Below are 20,013 nucleotides of genomic sequence, written 5' to 3' on the forward strand. Positions count from 1 at the left end.
GCTTCTCCAGGCCCACTGCTTTGATTTGTGACTTTTCAAGTCATTTGCCAGAAGTGCCCATAATGCCTTTTACTGAGTTGGGAAAACAACCAAAATTTATGATGAGCAGGAAGAAGAAACAAAACAGTGGAAGGAAAAAGTGGAGCAAATATGAGCATTGTATTAGTGAAGCCTGTGGTATGAATTACAGGCATTTTCTCATCCTTTTAGGGCTCCAAAGGAAAGGTTGCTGGCTTTTTATTAAGGTAACCCCTTTGTTTTCTCCACTTTTTGGTTCCACTCTTTGGTGCTCCCACAGTTAAGCAAAGCTTTTAATCCCCATAAGCAGTATGTTTATGTTTAGAACATCTGTAAAAGTTAGAGGATCTTGTCCCCAACACTTATCTCAGCCAGAGAAAACAATGTGAGTAATAATGGACTTTATAATGCATTCTTAAATTTTCATATGTATACTTCAGACCTGCTCAGTTTCTTTCTGTGGACAAGCCAAGGCTTATTTTTAAGAGTATGGCTTAAAGCTGTTCTAGGCTGGATCTTTTACTCTGTGGGATTTCTAATTATGCAGGTTCAACAAGAAGGGTGCTAACCGTGGATTCTCTAGACTGGAATACTGTTTCACAGCCTTTTCAAGTTGTTGACCTTTCCTTTAAAGTTAAAACCTTTGTATTTGTAAAAACTGTTAGTCTACTGTTACAGCTTTAGCTTTTTTATATGTAAGGCAAAAGATTGGCAGGTAATTTGGACTGCCAAAGGGAGCACCGAGGCATTTTGATATTTCCACCCCCCCCCCTCTTTAGTTTTTAAGAGATGTTAAACATCTGGCATCCTGATCATTTTTTTTTTTTTTTTGTGACCACCTCTGCTCTGAAATACGACCTCGGTGCATGACTTACTATTGAGAAAAGCACTCTAGACCTTTGCCATTTTAGCATTTCTCTTGAAGCTAAGGCAAGCCATAACTAAGGGGAAACAGCTTCAGAGTAACTGGCAAAGACAGGGAATATTAGGAACTAGTCTAGCAGCTGCTTTGTGGAGATGGCTGTGTTCGTCTGCAGCTTCACTGAACATGAGATGAAGCACTTCAGCACAAAGATGAAATTGAATCCTGGCCCAGGGAAAAACAGAGCAAACCCAAGGCATAGCGATTCTTAAAGCCTGCTCCTTTTTGCAGTCTTGGTCATATATCTCTGCTGCAGATTTACCAAGAGGGCTGGTACGACTTACTCTGCAGGAAATGTGAACTGTACCAGCCCTGAAGTAAGAATGCTGCCTGTGGACTAGAACAGAGTTTCGGTCTTTTCCAATTTGGTGACTAATCATTGCTTGTGTAACTAGAGCCGTATCTCAGGTGCACATACAACGGAGGGTTAACACGACTGTGAATCCCTTTTCACCCACCCCTGTCAATCTGGGTGTCCCAGGTGCCTGATGTGGAAACACAGTCACACCGCAGTCCCACTCAGATGGGAGTTTTGCCCAGCCTTGTATGTACTGATGAGATAACACACATTATTACTTGGACAAAATGCCCAAGTTTCTGAACTTCGATATGAGTATCAGTGGTGTTGGGCACAGCAAGCTCCTTGTGTACTTTTAACGTGAATGTTTGTATGGTACATCTATAACTCAGTAATGAGAATATCCCAGCTGACATACCCAAAGTTTTTAGGAACGTTAGGAGTTTTTTGCTAGTAAACATTTCAGCTGTGCAATTTGAAACTTGTTCTATTTGGGATACAATTAAAGCCGCTCCCATGTCAGATAGCCAGGCAAGGTGTATCTTCAGCCTTTTTCACAAATAGAAGACACCATAAGATAGCATGGTTTTGTGCAGTGATACTGTAATGATAATTTCATGAGGAATAACTTATCGATAAAGCTTCTTTCAAAACTATTAATGTAAATTTATTCCATAATCATGCTACTGTTTCATAAGTAGTATTAGTCTACATTGTATTGATAATCTCAAAGCATTGTAAAAGAAATATTATTCTGATTATTTTGTCCTGTACAGTTTTTGGTCAATAATGTCAATGTAACAGTTACTAGTGAGATCTCAAGAAAATCTTTATTTAATAACTGTACCATCCTTTTATTTGATTTCTGTCTTTGTGTGACTGGATTCTTTCAATAAAACTATTTGTTTAGCTCTTTTTTTTTTTGCTTTTATATAAATAAATGGCTGTGTTTTGTGTCTAGATGGATCCAGGTCTAGAAAAGCACAGAGAACAACTGGTAATTGAAGTCGGCAGAAAACTGGACAAAGCCCGCATGATTCGCTTTGAAGAGCGAACTGGCTTTTTTTCTTCAACAGATTTAGGCAGAACTGCCAGCCACTACTATATTAAATACAATACTATAGAGGTAAAATATGATGTTCTATTTCTGGGAGTTTTTCCTTCTTTTTGAACCTATACCTAAAATAGTTGTAAGATATTACAGAGTATGTAGCTGATTTGTTCAATATAATTTCAAGTCATATTTACAAAAATGGGAAGAGAGGAAATAGAGAGGAAAAAGAAAGAAACTAAATATAAAGCAGTACTAAAAAATTAGATGATGTGAAGTGAGATTTGAAATTTCTGTAGTCTCTGCAGTTTTTTAGGCAAATTATACGAAACGTTTTGACATCAACAGTGTGTGCAACCATTGGAACATGACAGACGATTCAAGTATAGAGTCTGATAACAGAAAAGTTTTTCTGCATGAAAATCCTATCAGGTTGTCAACCTTAAACAACTTTTGTTACTGTAATCAGACTGTGTTGTAAACGTGTAAGGAAGATGCATTTGTACAAAACTTCGTAGTATTGGAAGCTTGATTTGATGTACACATTAATCTTAAAACCTTTATTTTGTAGGAAATAAGTCTTGTATAAAAGCTGAAGTCTCAGCATTAATAATTTTTAACTGTTTACTGTGACTATGTATAATTAGTCTCACATATTTATTCTCTCAGATATGTGGTAGACTTTTTTTGAAATGGCCAGAGAAAGCATGTCTCAGTTTTTGGGGTGCCCAAGTTTCAAAGGACTGTTTTTCTGAAAGTGCTGAGAAGTCATCCTGGAAAGTGTTCCTGTTTAAATTGCATCACTCTGGTCTTCCAGTAATTTACTTACATTTTAATCATATATGCCTTTTAAAATGTTGGTTAATGTTTCTTTCTTTCATGCTACATTTTTTTTTTCAGTGTTAAATCGATTACTTTTATTTTTAATAGACTTTCAATGAATTGTTTGATGCTCATAAAACAGAAGGCGATATTCTTGCTATAGTATCAAAAGCTGAAGAATTCGAACAGATAAAGGTAAAGTTGTATCCTTCCATCCAAAGAATGTTTTAAACTAGACACTTCTGTAGTACTCGCTCCATAAATAGTAGGTGTCTACAGATCCAAGTTTTGTTAAATATTAAGCACCATTTTAAAATGTTTTCTAAGTAGGCATAATTGCCAAAACTATATATGCTCTCACTCAAATTTATACGTAGTTCAGCTTGAACTATGGTGCACATTTAATAACTAGTTATGGATCTTTGAGAATTCCTTTTAAATGCTTTTAAGAACTTTTCAGCTCCTCAGTTATTAACAGGTGAAGATAAGTGTCCATTGGAATGGTGCACCCACGGATGAGATAGTTTTTCTGTTTGAAATTTAAACTATTATTAGATGTCTCCCTGAGCAATTTGTTTTATCAGAAATGAGGCAGGACTCACTGAAGCTAACTCGGTGATATACTTCATGCAGGGAACAATATTAGGTTAGCAGAATGATAAATTCTGATAAAATATTTTCAAATTTGAAATCTAGAAAGACGTTGTAACAGATTTTGTTGTGCAGGCTAGAAGATTACTGTACCCTCGTACTCAGCTCAATGCCGACCTCCCTTTTTGCCTCCTGTGTGGGTAGGACACAAGACAATACATTGCAAGCCGGCATGAGCTTGTTTGCCCATGCTTCCACCTCGTAGAGGTGCAAGCCAGACTCCACAGGGCTTATTAGCTTGGGCTCGTTGCCATTTTACCACAATTATACAACTTTCCGATCGGAGTTGGCTCTCATTCAACTGGCTCTGCAAACTGGCAGTGTGAATCCCTCACCATCTACATACTTACATATTTGTGCACGTTGTCTGAGTATTACCATCTCTTTACCTAATGGAGAAATTCTGTTATGCTGTAATCTCTTCTATTATAGAAGATAATAAGCACTAAGGTTTCACAGTGATACATGCAACCTTTTCCAAGCTAGAAGGGGTTTTTTATGATAGCGATATAGCTTTGCTAAGTCTAAATTTAGCATAATTGAGTATTTAAATGGAAAGCATATGGAAAATATGATGTGATATGTTTCTATATTTGTTATAAAGTTAGTAGTGATGCTTCTTGACTAAAGCATAGTTTTTCTAGTTTGCTTTCTCAAATTTCTATGGTATGGCATCAGTACACCATCATTTCCATTTTTTTGTTACTCGTTTGCTGTGCAGCTTTGAATGTTAAAAGCAGTAATTGATTTTCACAAGAATAACTCAGGATTTGCCCCTCTGTGTGATACAAACTGTGACTTTTGTTAATATGAACCATGCCTCCATAACGCCTTTAAAAATTCTGTATTTGGAGATGGGTAAGTCACCAATAGCTGAAATACAGATCTGGATTTGACCTGCACTGCACTATGCAAAAGCAGAAAAATTATCAAAAATGCTGTTGTAAGCAGAGCATAACATTCCCCTGACACCAGAATCATCTGTGATGGTTGTGTCCTTCATATTTTTCTTTCCTGTAGGACCAGTGGCTGGATAGTTGGAGATTTTAACCCAGTTGTCTTAGGGTCTTTTTTATGTCAGGTAGTCAGGTCCAAATGAAAATTGCTTTCAGCTGGTTCCCTGCAGGGACCAAACATTTACCCTCTTTAAATAAGTTTTACACTAACAGACTATCAGTAAATCAAAGAATATGTAGATTTATGCTGGTTTTGCCATGTAAGGGTCATCAGTTAGAATGTGAAATGTTATGCATTATTCAAACCATAGATATGAATATTTCTTTACTCATATTAAGACTTAATCTTATTAACAGTGAAAATTTTAATATCGTGAATCATAGTACTTCACAGTTTTGAGTTAAAAATGTATTATGCCACATGCAAACTATGTAACTATAATGAGTACATTTAATGTTAATTCAAGATTGCCCTAATCCAGATGGACAGAGGTTTTACTCTGGTCAAATAAAAAATGAAATCTTATCAGATGAAGGATGGTAGGGTCAGAAGATTCAATTTTTGTGGCATATCAAATTTTTGTATGTCAATGGCAACCTTAATAGATGGTGATGAATAATAAAATGTAATTGTGTCACTATTAAGATAGTTTCAATTATAGTCTATTAGCTATATTGTGGAAGATGTGGGTTTGCTGCTTTTTTTTTGCTTTTTTTTTTTTTCCTTAAAACTAGAGACTCCATTTAAAAATAATGTAACTATGTTATAAGGAAAATTGGATTTCAGTGTAAATTTTTTTATCAAATTGCTCCAGCCTCTTCATAATGTATAATTGTGTTTTAGGTAAGAGAAGAAGAAATAGAAGAGCTGGATACCTTACTGAATGATTTCTGTGAACTTCCTGCTCCAGGAGGTGTGGAAAACAATTATGGAAAAATTAATATCCTCCTTCAAACATATATTAGCAGAGGGGAGATGGACAGCTTCTCCCTTATTTCAGATTCTGCGTATGTTGCACAGGTAAAAATAGTATTTTTTTACATATCTTTTGCTGTCTTTTGCAGTTTTCATTCTCCCAGATGTTTACAATTATGTAAGTAGGCCTTGATCTACAACTTTTTGGTACATTTTAATGCAAATTGATTTGAAAATCAGAGCCTTTGTGTGTGTGCGCATGTGTGGTATAATATTTAAGTAGAAAAGATTTTCAAAAGCCTAGCTTGGGAGACTATTGCGTTTTTTGTTAATTATGAATGTCGGTTTTGTTCGTATTATCCCTATAGTCTTATTATATTTAGTAGTTCTAAGTCTGCTTGCACAGAAGTGTTATTCTTAACTTTCTGGGTTTTCTTCTAAATCTGGAAAACTGTTACAATCTATTTTTATGTTTTGTGTACTATTATACTTTGTTCTACAAAATGTGTTTTATTCACATACCTTGGTTGATACAAGAACGATGTGCTATTACAATTTTATTGCTAGACATAATCATGCAGATTTACATGTCAGTCTATATGTTTGTCATCCTGATTTGACACCTCAGTGGTTGGTTATACAGCATGTTTAGTTATTGTCCAGAATAATGAGAGTACTACAAGCCTGTGACACAGAACTGCTTGCTTACAAAACTAGAGCCCATCTTAGGAAGAAAGGGGTGTTGCTTGAAAGTTTAGAATTCTGCATCCCAAAGAAATCAAATTGACAGAATGTTCATAGGCAATCCCAGATGTGCAACAATAATGAATGTATAAAACAGATTATAAAGTTTTAACTTTTAGCCCGTTCTATGTCTCCTTTTTTTTTTTTTTGGTAACAGTCAGCAGTATGTTGCATTGAATCACTTTTGTCTCATCCTTGCAAAACCTTTTTGGAAAGATTTGATTGTAAAATTGCATTTAGTTGGTGCTAAAGATGATGCTAAATTATACATCAGCAAAATTTTCATACTAACATTACCTCTTCAGAAGCGTTTACATTTCGTAACATGTATGGGTATAAATGAGAAAATTTTGAAATCATTATGCACATCATAAAAATTGTGGTACTTGCACAGCAAGATCATTTTCAGTATGATTCTTTCAATCTTTGCTTTCAAGACAATTGCTTTTATTTGTCTGTCTCAATTATAGCTTTTTTAGTGAGGCAACATGGTCTTCTTCTCAGATCTTCATAAATTCTACATGTGGAACCAGAGCTACAAATTGTAAATTTTTTTAACTGGACTATTAAGAAAATCATTCACCCTTTCTAAGTAAAAGAAATGTGCTTCTTTAGTAACATATGCTTCTTATCATGACCAAATAATTTTCTGGTTTTTATTCCTGTTGGCGTTTCAGAGCCAGTAGAGAATGATTATATTCTATTCAATGAATCAAGAACAGAATTGCTAAAAAAAAAAACAACACACAAAAAAAACCCCAAACTTCATATTACAGCTTGATAAGTTTATGAAAGGAATATCATAATTTACATTTTCAGGATGAGACTGGCCTCCTTCAAGCTTATGTTAATAATTAATTTTCCAAGTCCAAAGCAGATTTATACAGTTTGTTCATACAGTAGTCTCAGAATATAGTAACATGTAAAAAAAATTTCAATACTGTTAAACTTCTATGCAAATGTTGTGAAATCGAATGCTATTATGGAAGCACAACTGAAGTGAAAAATTAAGACTTGAATTTCCATATAAACTGAGTTTACAGGTGTATGCTATATGGGGGGAGAAGGAGGAAGATACTAAGTACAGTAAGTGAATTTGTTTCAGAAGTGATTGAGGCACAATAAATTTAGAACTCTCTAATGTTAGCATAACTGTGATCAAAATTCTATGGCAGACCTACCACTTCAACTTTAATTAGTTGCACATGTTTCTTTTCATAATTTCTGTAGGCAATCATGAGGTAGTTCTGCTCACTGGACAGTGATGGAAAAAATAGTTTTCAAAATGTTTGAAATAAATTTGAAAAGAAAAATCTATTGTTATGGTTTGTCAAAGATGAGTCTATGAGACCCCTTTCATTTTACAAAGAATACTTGAGAGAATTACAACATTTTTGCTTTTTTTCACTCTCCAGAATGCGGCTCGTATTGTTCGAGCTCTTTTTGAGATTGCCCTTAGGAAACGTTGGCCTGCTATGACATATCGACTACTGAATCTCAGCAAAGTCATTGACAAGCGGCTGTGGGGCTGGGTTAGCCCTTTGAGACAGTTCTCAGTGTTACCACCATCAGTCCTCTCAAAGTTGGAAGAGAAGAATCTCACTGTAGACAAGATGAAGGACATGAGAAAAGATGAAATAGGTGAGAAATCAGCAATGTTGATCTGCTTAAACTATTAATAATCAATGGGCACGTTAGAACTAAATCTGAGCCATTCGTTAATATGCCCACTCTGGTCTGGAAACCATGCAGACGCATTAATATGGTATTATGGTCTATCCAATAAAGAAGGTTTATTCAGTCTCCACAGCTTGTAATATGGCACAGCTTTGAGGGCAAGGCTAGCCCATGTCCTTCCAACCCCAGAACACATGTGGAATGGAGATGTTTGTTGATACATATGAGCACATATGTGTTTATGTACAGATTTATGTTGACCTGTGCTTCCTTTCTTGTTCACATTACGTACTACGCTACTATAAAAGGCATGTTTATTTTTGCCAGTTGTCAAACTACAGCCTTTTTTTTTATTATTGAAATACTATTGACGTGAAAAAGAATAAAAGCAGATTATTATGTCCTGCTATACTATCAGTAAATGGCCTGCTTCAAAAACACTGCATTAATTTTCATTGAACATGGAGAATTCGTTGTCACTGATGTCACTGCAGCAAAACCTTAATGGAATTTTTTCAAGGATTTGACGCTGCTAATGAGAAGATCCACACTACTGATAGACATAATGACAATTTCTAGTATGTGTGTATAAACTGTTGTGCATAAAATGTCTACCAGCTGGTTGAAGTTGAAAATTGAAAAAAAATTTGCTTGTAGTGTATTTTGGTTTTCTATCTTAGTGTATTTTTTCTTATTTGGACTCTTTTTGCAACCATTATTGCCAAGTTGTTGAGAAACCAACTGCCTGGTTTTTAAAAATCTAATTTTACAATAAAAATACCATTCATAGTCACTGCTTTTTAGAAGTGATGACCTCTAACTTGATATTTGTCTCATTTGAAAAGAGAACTGTGTTCCTAACTTAGGAAGCTTTGTTACATGCCTAATTTAGGTTGGAAATGGTTGAATAAATATGTAAAAGTCTGCAGAATTAGAAGCCGTATCTTTATTTAATAAGTTAAGCCAAAGGACTATGAGAAAATTTTAGAAGCTTACTTTAACTGTGCATTACAGTATATAGCAATTTTAAATTTATTTAAAATACAACATTTTATTTGAAGTGCTAGCATTATCATGCTTTTCTGTTCAGAAGCTTTATAGCACCTTCTTATTCAGATTTGTTAGTTTGTTATGTATTTGTGCAGTCTTTTTAATATTTAATATTATTTTCCATTAGTTGTATTAGTGCTTTTTTTCTTTTTTTTTTTTTTTTTAGGCTGCTCTCTCCCCACACGTGCTCTTGAAGAAGCAAGAGCTTTTGTGTTAAAATACAGTCAGTTTTGCTTCATTCAGTGTAGTGGAACTAGTATTGCAAGTTGAAAATGTATCAATATATACCTATAAAATGTCTAGCTTTGTTGTAGATGAACTTAGTTTGAAAGTAGATGAGGGTTGGGATTTGACTGTGAAAATAGGTCATTGCTGACTATATGTAACGATATGTCATGTTCTTCAGCCATATAAACATAAAGTTGATCTGTGCATCTCTGAGAAGTGCTGTTACTTGACATACTTCTTCCCATCTAGCTTCTTTCTGACACCAAGGGTGTGAAGGAAACACTTGCTCGGCAGCCACCTTATTTTTATTTGAATTCAAAGCAATGTTGAAATGCGAAAAGGCACAGCTTCCTGGTGCTACCTTGTTCTCTGACTCCGTAGGACTACTTCCAGTCTTAGCATTTCTTCCTTTTGAAACCTTACTGTGGCCTTAGAGATCAAATTTAAAAAGACAGGAGCTAGCTGGCTAACTCAGTCCAGGCCCTAGGGAGAGATAAAAGCATCGGATGGGTGCCAGCTCTCTCGGTGAAGGAAGAGTATGTTGTGTGCACAGATCTCAGATTGCAGTGTACCACAAATTGGTCAACACCAATCTATGCACTATTTCAGTGTAACCATGGAGTTTCCAGAATGCCAAGACATCACTGTGTTATCTGAGACAAACAGTCCTGTTTTTTCAGAATACAGACGACAATTGTTGTGGAGTAAGCAAAATCTATTCTTTTGTTAAGCTTACCTATTTTCTCAAATAGTAAGCTTTTGTTCAGAAGGTTTTCATATTTCTTAAATGCCACTGATATTTTCTCATAATGTGACTATTTAAAAAAAAAAAAACACGGGAGGGGGGAGGGAGGAGGAGAGAATTTTATAATAGTTTCTGGAAGTTGGGAGAGGAGCCTTATTTTCCCATAGCAATTAAGTGTACAAAACCTCAGTGCTGATCCTGTACACAGAAGTTCACCTCACACATTGTGATACAGAAAGTGATTTTTGGCATGAAAAAGTGTACTTGCCTACATAAGCTTATCGAGTCAGTCACGTCTTTGAATATTTGGCACCCATCTTTATTTAACACAATTTCTGCTTTTACCTCTAATTGCAAAATCTAGTCACTGTGCGAGTATGCTGTAATACTGCATATATCACCAAGTTGTACCAATATAATTGGTTTGGGGTTGAATAATCCACTTGGTGGAGGTGCACTTATTTTACCAACTGCAAATGAAACTGATTAAATATGTGTTAAAACTTTTGCATTAGGGATTTGCTTCTTAAGCAAGATCACCGTTCATTACCTCAGATTATAGATAAACACCTGTGTGAGGCAAAATCTGCCAATTTGTTAAATAAGAAAAACGGAAGAGAGAAAGTCAGGATCAATATAAAAAAATCAGCAATTGCAAGATGTTATGCTCCTAAATTTCATGTATCACCTTTTCACTTTGCACATAATACAAATAATAGGATTTCTTCTCTTTTTACTTTTTTTTTTTTTTTTTTAAGTATGCACAGGAACCAAAAATCAGTATCAGAAAATATCGGTAGCCATTTGTAACGTAGCTTTTAACAGTGAGTACTTATGACCATTACAGTTATAATCTAAAAGATGTTTCACATAATTATATAAGCAGTTTCAGTGAAGACATAAGAAATCAACCATCTTTTCCTAAATAAGCTAGAAGTTGCAATATTTTTCAGAAAATAAAGCACTGCTACATTCTTTGTTTTATATTTAAAACGAAAAGCAAGGGAACAGGGATTTCAGCTGTAAATTACAAGTAGGATTTTTTTTTTTAATTAATATAATCACTTTATTGCCTTAGTTACCATGACTGATAGAAAATAAAAAACACTGCAATGTTTTGGTTTTCCTTTGTCTCAGTTACACATTCATGTATTCTGAAAGACCAGAGCTGCTGTGAGATGTTTACTACTTGAGTGCATTTTTAAACTATTAACTACCTTTATTCAGTTTTATAAAAAGCATTCTGTCTGCTTTAAATCACTACATAGGAATTGTAGAAGTTCAAAAGTGTGCCCTTCATTAAGTAAAAGGTCAGTATTCATGCTTTAAAAAAGAACTATATATGGCTTGGTAAGAGCCTGGTCAAAAAGTCAGTAAAGGAAAGGGAACTAGCTTGACATAATATGTTTTCAGTGTGAATTCTTAATAGTTATTTTAACCCCTTAGTTATAGCCAACAAGGGGGGTTAATACTGATTTTTCTAGGCTCTAAATTGCTAATTCAAGTTAAGTATTACAAAATATTCAGACATGGGAGGTCAAGAGAGTCAGACATTTACGCACCTAAGAGCAAAACAAGCAAGCAATAATACTTCTCTCTCAAAGCCTATTTGAAAGTCGGAGTTGTATTATTTTTCCTGGAAATGCAAATTTGTCACACCTAATGTTTTCTTGGCAGGTCATATGCTGCATCATGTGAAGATAGGGTTAAAGGTAAAACAGTGTGTCCATCAAATCCCCTCCATCATAATGGAGGCAACGATTCAGCCAATTACCCGCACGGTGCTCCGAGTTCGGCTGAACATCACTCCTGACTTCACGTGGAATGATCAGGTAAAAAAGAGGAGGTGGAGGAGGGACGGGAAGCATTAATTTAGCTTCGGTAAAGGAGACGATCACAGGGAGTCCATAGCTGTTTGGATAAGAAAAAAAAATATATTTATTTTATCTAAAAAGCAAATTTGATAGTAGGAATGGAATGACCCTTAAGACTTTTGTAGAATGTGTCACTCAAAGATCATCTTTTTATTTCTGTTAATTGTTAACAGGATTGTGCTGTTTATTACATGCTGAAGCAAGTGCTTATACTGAATATTAATAGATTTGAGTTATATGCCCAACAAGGAGAAGCAAGAAAAAGGGAGACATAGATGGCTCTCTGGACTATGAATGAACGTCAAACGCAGAAAATAAAGCCTTGAAATACAGTTCATGTATGCCAAGTTCTGCTGCTCTTTATGGCTTTACAAATGTACATTCACAACATCAGTACCTTTTTTTCTGTTGGGACTTGTCTGAACAGAAAAACTGAGATACATTTGGAATTATATTCATCTATATTTTATGGTGCAAATATATATGAAAGGAGTTGTGCTAGTTGCACATTTAGATATACCCACATCATTTGATTCAGAATCTGTTCATTAGAAATAGATTTAAGATAAATCTAAATGAAACACGAATGTCCACATGGGGGCATTGTATTGTTGCTGGTACTTCTGAAACTTTCTACAAAAACAAGGCAAAGATGCCTCAATGAGCAAGCATATTTTTCTTTTTTTACTCCTAGGAGATTTATTTTAAGATACTTTATTCTGAAAGGTGGATATTAAGTATCTGTTTTTTTATTTTAAAATAATTTTTAAATCCCTCAGATAACAAATTTACCTTAATCACAAAGAAATTAGTTTCATTCCACAAACATTTAGATGATATTAGAATTTATTTTCCCCACCTAAAGCTGTTTTTTTTTTCTTTTGGATGTTTCACCAAGTTAGCTTATGAATGGGAGATTAATGATCAAAATATAGAAAGTTAGATTTTGTTTGCTACCTGGATTTATTACTGAAATATTTGAATGGATCCCTAAAATGAATTATAACATGAATTTTTTTTTTGCCACCTTATTGATATCCAATACTTCAGAAGGCAAAAAAGCATTACTTTTGGGCATTGAAACAAGTTTTTATTAATCAGTCTTTCATCCACTTTACCTGTAATCTATTAAAAACAAAAAAACCCACAACTATTCTTCATATTAAATTGTATCTTAATACAAAGGAATTTCTCAATCCATTTTTAGATTTTTTCTACGAAATCTAGGTTCTTCTATATTTTTACAAATTGAAAAGAGCTCCCCACAGAATTATTTCCTCTTCAATTCTGAACTTCTAAAGTTATAGCAAAAGTTTGGCAAAAACCTATTTTCTGCTAGGACCCCGTAACACAGTTTTCCTAATGGTTATTTTGGAAACATTATGATTGTTTTATCAGTTCAACTTATGGAGCTATTTTTGTGTGAATTTGTATATTGGTATTCATCAAAACTTGGAAAACTTTTTTTTTTTTAATTCGTAAGGTAGCTGTTGACTTTCTTGTCTCTTCAGTAAATGAAACCTCTATCACAGTAAATAAACAAAAAAACTTAAATTTTAAGTCTCTGAAAATTAATAGCTGTCTTTTAAATTCAACCCCTGACACTCCAAAACTGCTTCTCCATCATCACACAGTATTTTAGCAAACTATTCAGAAGAAGACTATAGAGACTTACAGGTATAGCTGTAATTAGTACAAAAACTAGCTGCCAAAAAATTCCATTCAAAGAATGGGGGTATTCAACTAAAATCAAAATATTAAAAATTTAAATACCATACTTAACTGAAACACCTCACGTGGCTAACATTTTATTGTTTTAAGACTGTTCCTTTACGTGGATACTTAATTCTAGAACGATCTCCTCACAACTTTTGCATTTGCCTCTACAAGGTATGTTTTGGTAGTGGTGAGGTACTACATTATCTTGGTCTTTAATGGCTGCAGTTTTCAGTGCTGGGAGCCCTTAAGTTCAGTAAAAGCATGCAAACCATACCCCAGTGGAAAATCCTTACTATATTGTTATAAGCGAAGGACTATAAATATACCCAGACAGAGCAAGCAAGCCTTACTGCAACCAGGAGGATTCCAGCAGAAATACAGAATAATGCACAAGTATTAATTAACCAAGTCGTATATCTGACATGCAGTTTTAGGGCAGTGGTTGCCCAAAATACAGCTAAGAGCTTCTCAGTATTCTTGAGAATTAACCTGCTTCCCCCATGCAGCTTTGTCACAGGACTCTCCAAAACTAAGATGCTGTTACAGTTGATAATAAAATTTCTGAGCTTTGACCTTTTATGACCTTCCTTAATTCTTCTTTCCTCTCTTAAATTCTCCTAAACCCTGATGAAGTAATAGTCTCACTGTAATTTTTCAAAATGTCACCTACAGTGACCTGTGTCCTTTCAATTTCACTGCTTCATTTCCTAGTGAAGCTGCTAGTGAAATTCAAATGTAATGAAAATGAATGACAGTGTCTTTACTGTCCACCTACGTATCTGTTGTACAACCGTGTTAGAAAAGAAGCAAAAGCACCTTAGTCTATTCTTAGTGTACTAAGTACATAGTACATACTAGTATTTTTGTCATAAAAAGCCAATACAGACTGTTTTCCAACACATACACAATAATGAATTACGCTGAAAATAACGTGTACTGTGTGAATCAATACCAGATTCCTCTAGCATTAAAATTGCCATTAGAAGCAACTACGCACTTCGCATTTTTTCCTGTTAACTAAAGTTTAGGAGTAATTCCAACTTTTTTTCATATTCATACTGGTTTTGTACCTTATCACAGTCCTCATCAAAAACATCAGAAGTCTATGTTCATTTAATAGTAGACCTTCCATACTCCTCCACTATGCATTTTTCTTCTTTTCCTAGATATTTAAATAAAATGCTTGCACATTGGCACAAGCCATTAATTCTGACAAAGAAACAAAAATTCTTCTGTGAGCATCCCACCTAGCTGTGGATTTGTGACTGGCGTTGCAAAATAAGGTACACATCAAAGAAAACAAAAATCTAGGTTGGAATAAAGTGTTGCCAGATGGCATGGGAATTATCAAGAGACAACTCTGTTCTTTTTGCTTCACCTGTAGCAATGACTAGACCTACAGCCTTCTGAATCCACTTACTGTATCTTTCTAGAGGATGGGGGAAGAGAGAGAGGGGGAGAGAGGAATTGAGTGCCCAGTTTTTCCTGAGAGAATGCTTTTGACTGAAAAATGAGCAGTGGATAGCAAAAGACAATCCTTTATACAAAATCTGAAGACAAATGTTCAAGGAGGAGAAAGGAGGAGTTGTCCTTTTTTAGGAGTCCAGAGGAAACCCTGGGAGTTCAGTCTATTTATAAACAACTGAGGCACTGGCTTCAGTTGCATTTATAAAGTGCCCATTTATATTATACATACCTTAAGCAAATTCTTATTGAAACACACTCCTCAAGCAGACTGATTTCATTAGAAGTGTTATATTACTCTTCCCTCTAATTTCCTTATTTCTGTATTCCTTTGTAAGCCTACATCATTTAGAGATATATCTGATATACCCAGAAAATCTAGAGAACCTCATTACAACTATAACAAAGCTATCTTTCTTACTCTTAAAGGTACATGGCACTGTTGGAGAGCCCTGGTGGATTTGGGTAGAAGACCCTACTAATGATCACATTTATCATTCAGAGTACTTCATCATTCAAAAAAAACAGGTAATGGACTTTATTCAGAATCTCATAGCGAGACAAGAATAAAGTCAGTCAGATGCTGATTTGTAAGGCAAAACAGTATTTTGACTCAAGCAGATTGTCAAGTCAGTAGCAGAGCTTTCAGTTTCAGATGCACGTGATAAGCTTGCACTTCCACAAAGATGTTTTCTAATCTCAGATGTCCCTTTTTCTTCTCTTCCTTTTGGTGGGACAGTTATTTCCAGGGGAAAAAAACAAAGACAATAATGGTTTTGTCTGTTAAAGATAAAGATGAAGGGCTAGCCCTATTTTTTATATTTTGAAGTCAATGGAAACAAAATCGCTTCCCAGTGGTGAAATATTTTATAAAGATGTGAACAGTTTGCACATGGGGTTGCACACATACTTTATTGTTTTGTGTTGGTAATACTTATGGAAGTGAGGCAAACTGATTTTTTAAGTTACTGATTTGCCTGTGCAGTAATTATTCTCTACATGTTTGCATTAGGTCATTACTAAAGAACCTCAACTGCTGGTGTTCACAATCCCAATTTTTGAACCTCTTCCTTCTCAATATTACATTCGAGCTGTGTCTGATAGATGGTTAGGAGCAGAGGCTGTATGTATCATAAATTTTCAACATTTGATTCTTCCAGAGAGACACCCACCCCACACAGGTAACTTCAGATTTGATCATTTAGTTTTAATTCATCTTGCTCATACTGATTTTCCTTATGATACTGCAATAAATCTATTAACTTCTGCTTCATTGTAGAAAAGTATATGGAATTTCACCTTGTGATATAATTGTATTATTGAGACCATTTCTTCACTAACGTTAAAGCTCTCTAAAATTTTAAATTCCTGAACAAAAAGCAGCTCATTTCATTTCAACATAATACCAGTCTTTTAGTTACTCCAGGTTCTCTATAAACCACAGGAAAATTGAAACTGTCATATGAAACTAAGCAAATCTGTGTGTTACAGTATGTCTTATCTTGGTGCTTGTAAGTGTTACGTTTCTTCTGGATTGGTCAAAAATATTCTTAGAGCGGATGGTTGTATTATAAATGGTATTCAGCAAAGAAAAAACAAACGCAGTTACAATTTTGAAAATACAAAACTTTTTTAGTAAAATAAATTCATCATAGCAAGCCCTGTTCCAGTACGGAACACTGCATTTCAGCTCAGCACTGCGGATCAAGTCACGGCCTTCCCCTCCCCCTCCTTCTTTACACTTGGCACAGAAGCATATGTTTGTGTTTTGCTTCTTTTTTCTGGATACATAAATTGCTTTATACATTCATTGTGCCTGATGTCATTGTAAAACCTTTCCACTGTAATTACATTTGGCTCATCTAGCAGTCTGTGAAGTGAATGCCTTCAGAAATACTCCGTTCTCATACGGTGTTGTCCTTTGGCATGCATAAATTCACATGTGTTTGTGAAGTGTTTAGCTATTGTTATACTGTACCTACGCTGTCTGGAAAAGCATGTGTAACCTTTTTATCTAATTGACTGATCACTGACTACTATTCAGAAGAAACGGAAAGATATTTACACATCACCAGTTATGGAGCCTCTAGGATTTATGGTAATTGATTTCAATTCCCATCTGGTTCCCACTCAACAATGAAGTACATAGAGGCCCTGCTAGGCAAAAACCTTCTTTCTCCTCAACAGAGCCCAAGAAATCACAGTTTCAGTGAGAATGATAAAACAGCCATAAGGTATCAGTGAAAAGCATGTGAAGAATATTAGACATCATTGCCTCAGTAGATTTTATGATTCCCGTATCATTCCTTAATGTGAAGCACCCCAAAAATACAATGAGACCTCCAGCCACAAAAAAAAAAAAAAAAAGTAAAGAAAAAAAAAAAACACACCAAACTTCAAAGCAAGCATCTGCATAGCAGAATCACTGCAGTCTCCTTAATTTGGTAGGATTCCAAATCCAATCTGGTTATATATGTCATCTTCCAAATTCCACAATCTCTATTTGTTTGGATAGCAGATGCCCTCAAGATATATTGAGAATCATATATTGAAAGGCTGTTTGTTTATTTATTAAGATTATGTCTTTAATTACATGTTTAAAGGATTAGATGCAAAATTTAGTTGTACTCATCTGATTTGTATTACCCCATCAACTTAGAAACTCTAAAGAATCCTTCCTTCTTAAATAGATTTTGTCATTGAATCTGAAATATACAAACTACGCCATCCTCCAACTCCACATTCTGTTATCATAAGAATCTGAAAACTCATATAATCTAATACAGTGAGTTTAGAATTTACTACCACTGGGTAGAAAGCAAACAACTTTAAGAAAAAGATTAATTTATGCCAGTGGCTGGTTCACAGCTATCAGAATACTAACAGTACTTGCAGAAATTCTTCAGAGCTATAAAATCAACTTTTTATTATTCCTCATTGAAGTTAGCAATGACCCAAATGTGGACTCTGTGTCATATGAGATATTAAGTAAAACAATTTCCAGTGTAAGTTGTTTTCCACTAAAGTATTGGTTAATATCTTCATCTTCATAATAAACTATGTTATGGCATCTCTTGTCATGCACTTAGGATTATTTTGTGTTTTTAGAGCTTCTGGATCTTCAGCCTTTGCCTGTCACAGCCTTGGGACATCGGGAATATGAAGTCCTCTACAAATTCACACACTTCAACCCTATCCAGACCCAGATATTTCATACACTTTATCACACAGACTGTAATGTTCTTCTTGGAGCGCCTACAGGTTCTGGGAAAACTGTTGCAGCTGAATTAGCCATCTTTAGAGTTTTTAACAAGTACCCCACATCAAAGGTTTGTAAAATAGGTTTACTAGAATCATTTTGTGTAGGCATGGTTTCAGCAATACAAAAGCCTAGAAACAGACTGTGGTAAACTGAATTTTGCTTTCTCCAATTTATACCTGTCTGGATACAAAATGGTACTACTGCATTATATACATTATGCTTTTATTTCAAGTTCATATATTGATCAGTGTACAACTACAGTTAAATCTAAAAACATGACATATGGGCATGCTGGATTTCCTTTTCTGTACTTACCTGCATTTCCTGCTTTAATCGCCTTCTACTAGCAGTAGTACTGTTTTATAGCTATTAGTTTCCCTCCATGTGAATACAACTAGCCCAGTCTCTTTCTTATTTAAACAAATAAGTTGCAATGAATTACTACAAGCCAACTGTTCCAACTTGCCAGTTTCTGTTCCAACTTGCCCCTGTATTTTAATTCTTAAATTGCCTAAAAGCTGAACAACTCAGCTTTTGGGGTTTTGTTTTCAAAGTGAATATATGTCTGTATCTTGACTTAGCCATCTTGTCTTAGTTAACCCCATTTTAGCTCTAAAGTCTTTGGAAAAGATATTTGTATCTGACTCTGAGTTTTAACAAAAAAATAACCTTTGAAATTAACAGAAATAATGTACATAATTCCTTTATTAATTTTTGAAATTTCTATATCTTCATGTAGTTTGTTACTCCAAGCAAGATAAACAAGACACTCATATATTTTCAGCTTATCTATTAGGCTTACAAAATAGCCAATTCTCAAAGGAATATATCTTTTAGGTTTTAATAAAGCTGAAAGCCTGGCTATAGATTTTAAAGACCATATGCGATTTCTTCATGCAGCAGTTTCTTCATGTTCAAAAGCTTCAAAATATTTAACCATAAATCTCTAAATAAATATTGTTTCTACATATCAGAGTATTCCCCCCTGCAGAGCAGGCTTCTTTGAGGAAAATATTGTGACATTTTGCTTAAAATAATCAGCTTTTTAATTTAATTTGTAATGTTTTAATAATTTAACATAACTAGAAATCAGGTAAAAAATTCTGGTTATTACTGTTCTAGAATGTTAGCTTGCATTATGGTCCTGACAAAAAATGGCCTTATTTGTATAACTGGGTTTTGATATCAAATGGTGTGATAAATTCTTCCATTTCAATAAATTATTCTTTCTCTTTCTTTCTTTATTTGTTTAATGGCTCAGGAAACAAAGCAGTGTTTTCAAGTGTTAAGTCTGTTTTAAATATAATCCTGTTGTAGGTCACTTAAGGAACTCAGGCCATAATCATTTTATAGATAATGAGTATATTCAAATCTCACAAGTATTAATTATTTTTTCCCTTGTAGGTACATTTTAATTAGTTTCTTGTTTAACTTGTGGTTTTGTGACTTTTGCAGGCAGTGTATATTGCGCCCTTAAAAGCACTCGTTCGTGAGAGAATTGAGGACTGGAAAGTTAGGATTGAAGAAAAACTTGGTAAAAAGTATGTTTCTCCTTACCTAATCAGAGAAATGAGAAGCAAAAGAACAGCCCATCAAGTATGAATAAAATCTACAGA

At 34.6% G+C, this 20,013-nt stretch overlaps 1 protein-coding gene across 1 annotated transcript in view; it reads left to right on the forward strand.

The window, feature by feature from the left end:
• The window catches only part of LOC104357136 (activating signal cointegrator 1 complex subunit 3), a 209,731-nt gene that overhangs the window by 116,565 nt on the left and 73,153 nt on the right, over positions 1 to 20,013 (forward strand). The window contains exons 11-19 of the mRNA XM_042803433.1: positions 2,200 to 2,364; positions 3,220 to 3,306; positions 5,563 to 5,739; positions 7,794 to 8,019; positions 11,756 to 11,910; positions 15,565 to 15,663; positions 16,148 to 16,316; positions 18,244 to 18,464; positions 19,853 to 19,938. Coding sequence (XP_042659367.1) covers positions 2,200 to 2,364; positions 3,220 to 3,306; positions 5,563 to 5,739; positions 7,794 to 8,019; positions 11,756 to 11,910; positions 15,565 to 15,663; positions 16,148 to 16,316; positions 18,244 to 18,464; positions 19,853 to 19,938 — 1,385 coding nt within the window. The remainder of the gene's footprint in view (positions 1 to 2,199; positions 2,365 to 3,219; positions 3,307 to 5,562; positions 5,740 to 7,793; positions 8,020 to 11,755; positions 11,911 to 15,564; positions 15,664 to 16,147; positions 16,317 to 18,243; positions 18,465 to 19,852; positions 19,939 to 20,013) is intronic.

The sequence above is a fragment of the Tyto alba genome, unplaced genomic scaffold (assembly GCF_018691265.1).
Source record: "Tyto alba isolate M040663 unplaced genomic scaffold, T.alba_DEE_v4.0 Super-Scaffold_40, whole genome shotgun sequence".
Taxonomy (NCBI): Eukaryota; Metazoa; Chordata; class Aves; order Strigiformes; family Tytonidae; genus Tyto; species Tyto alba.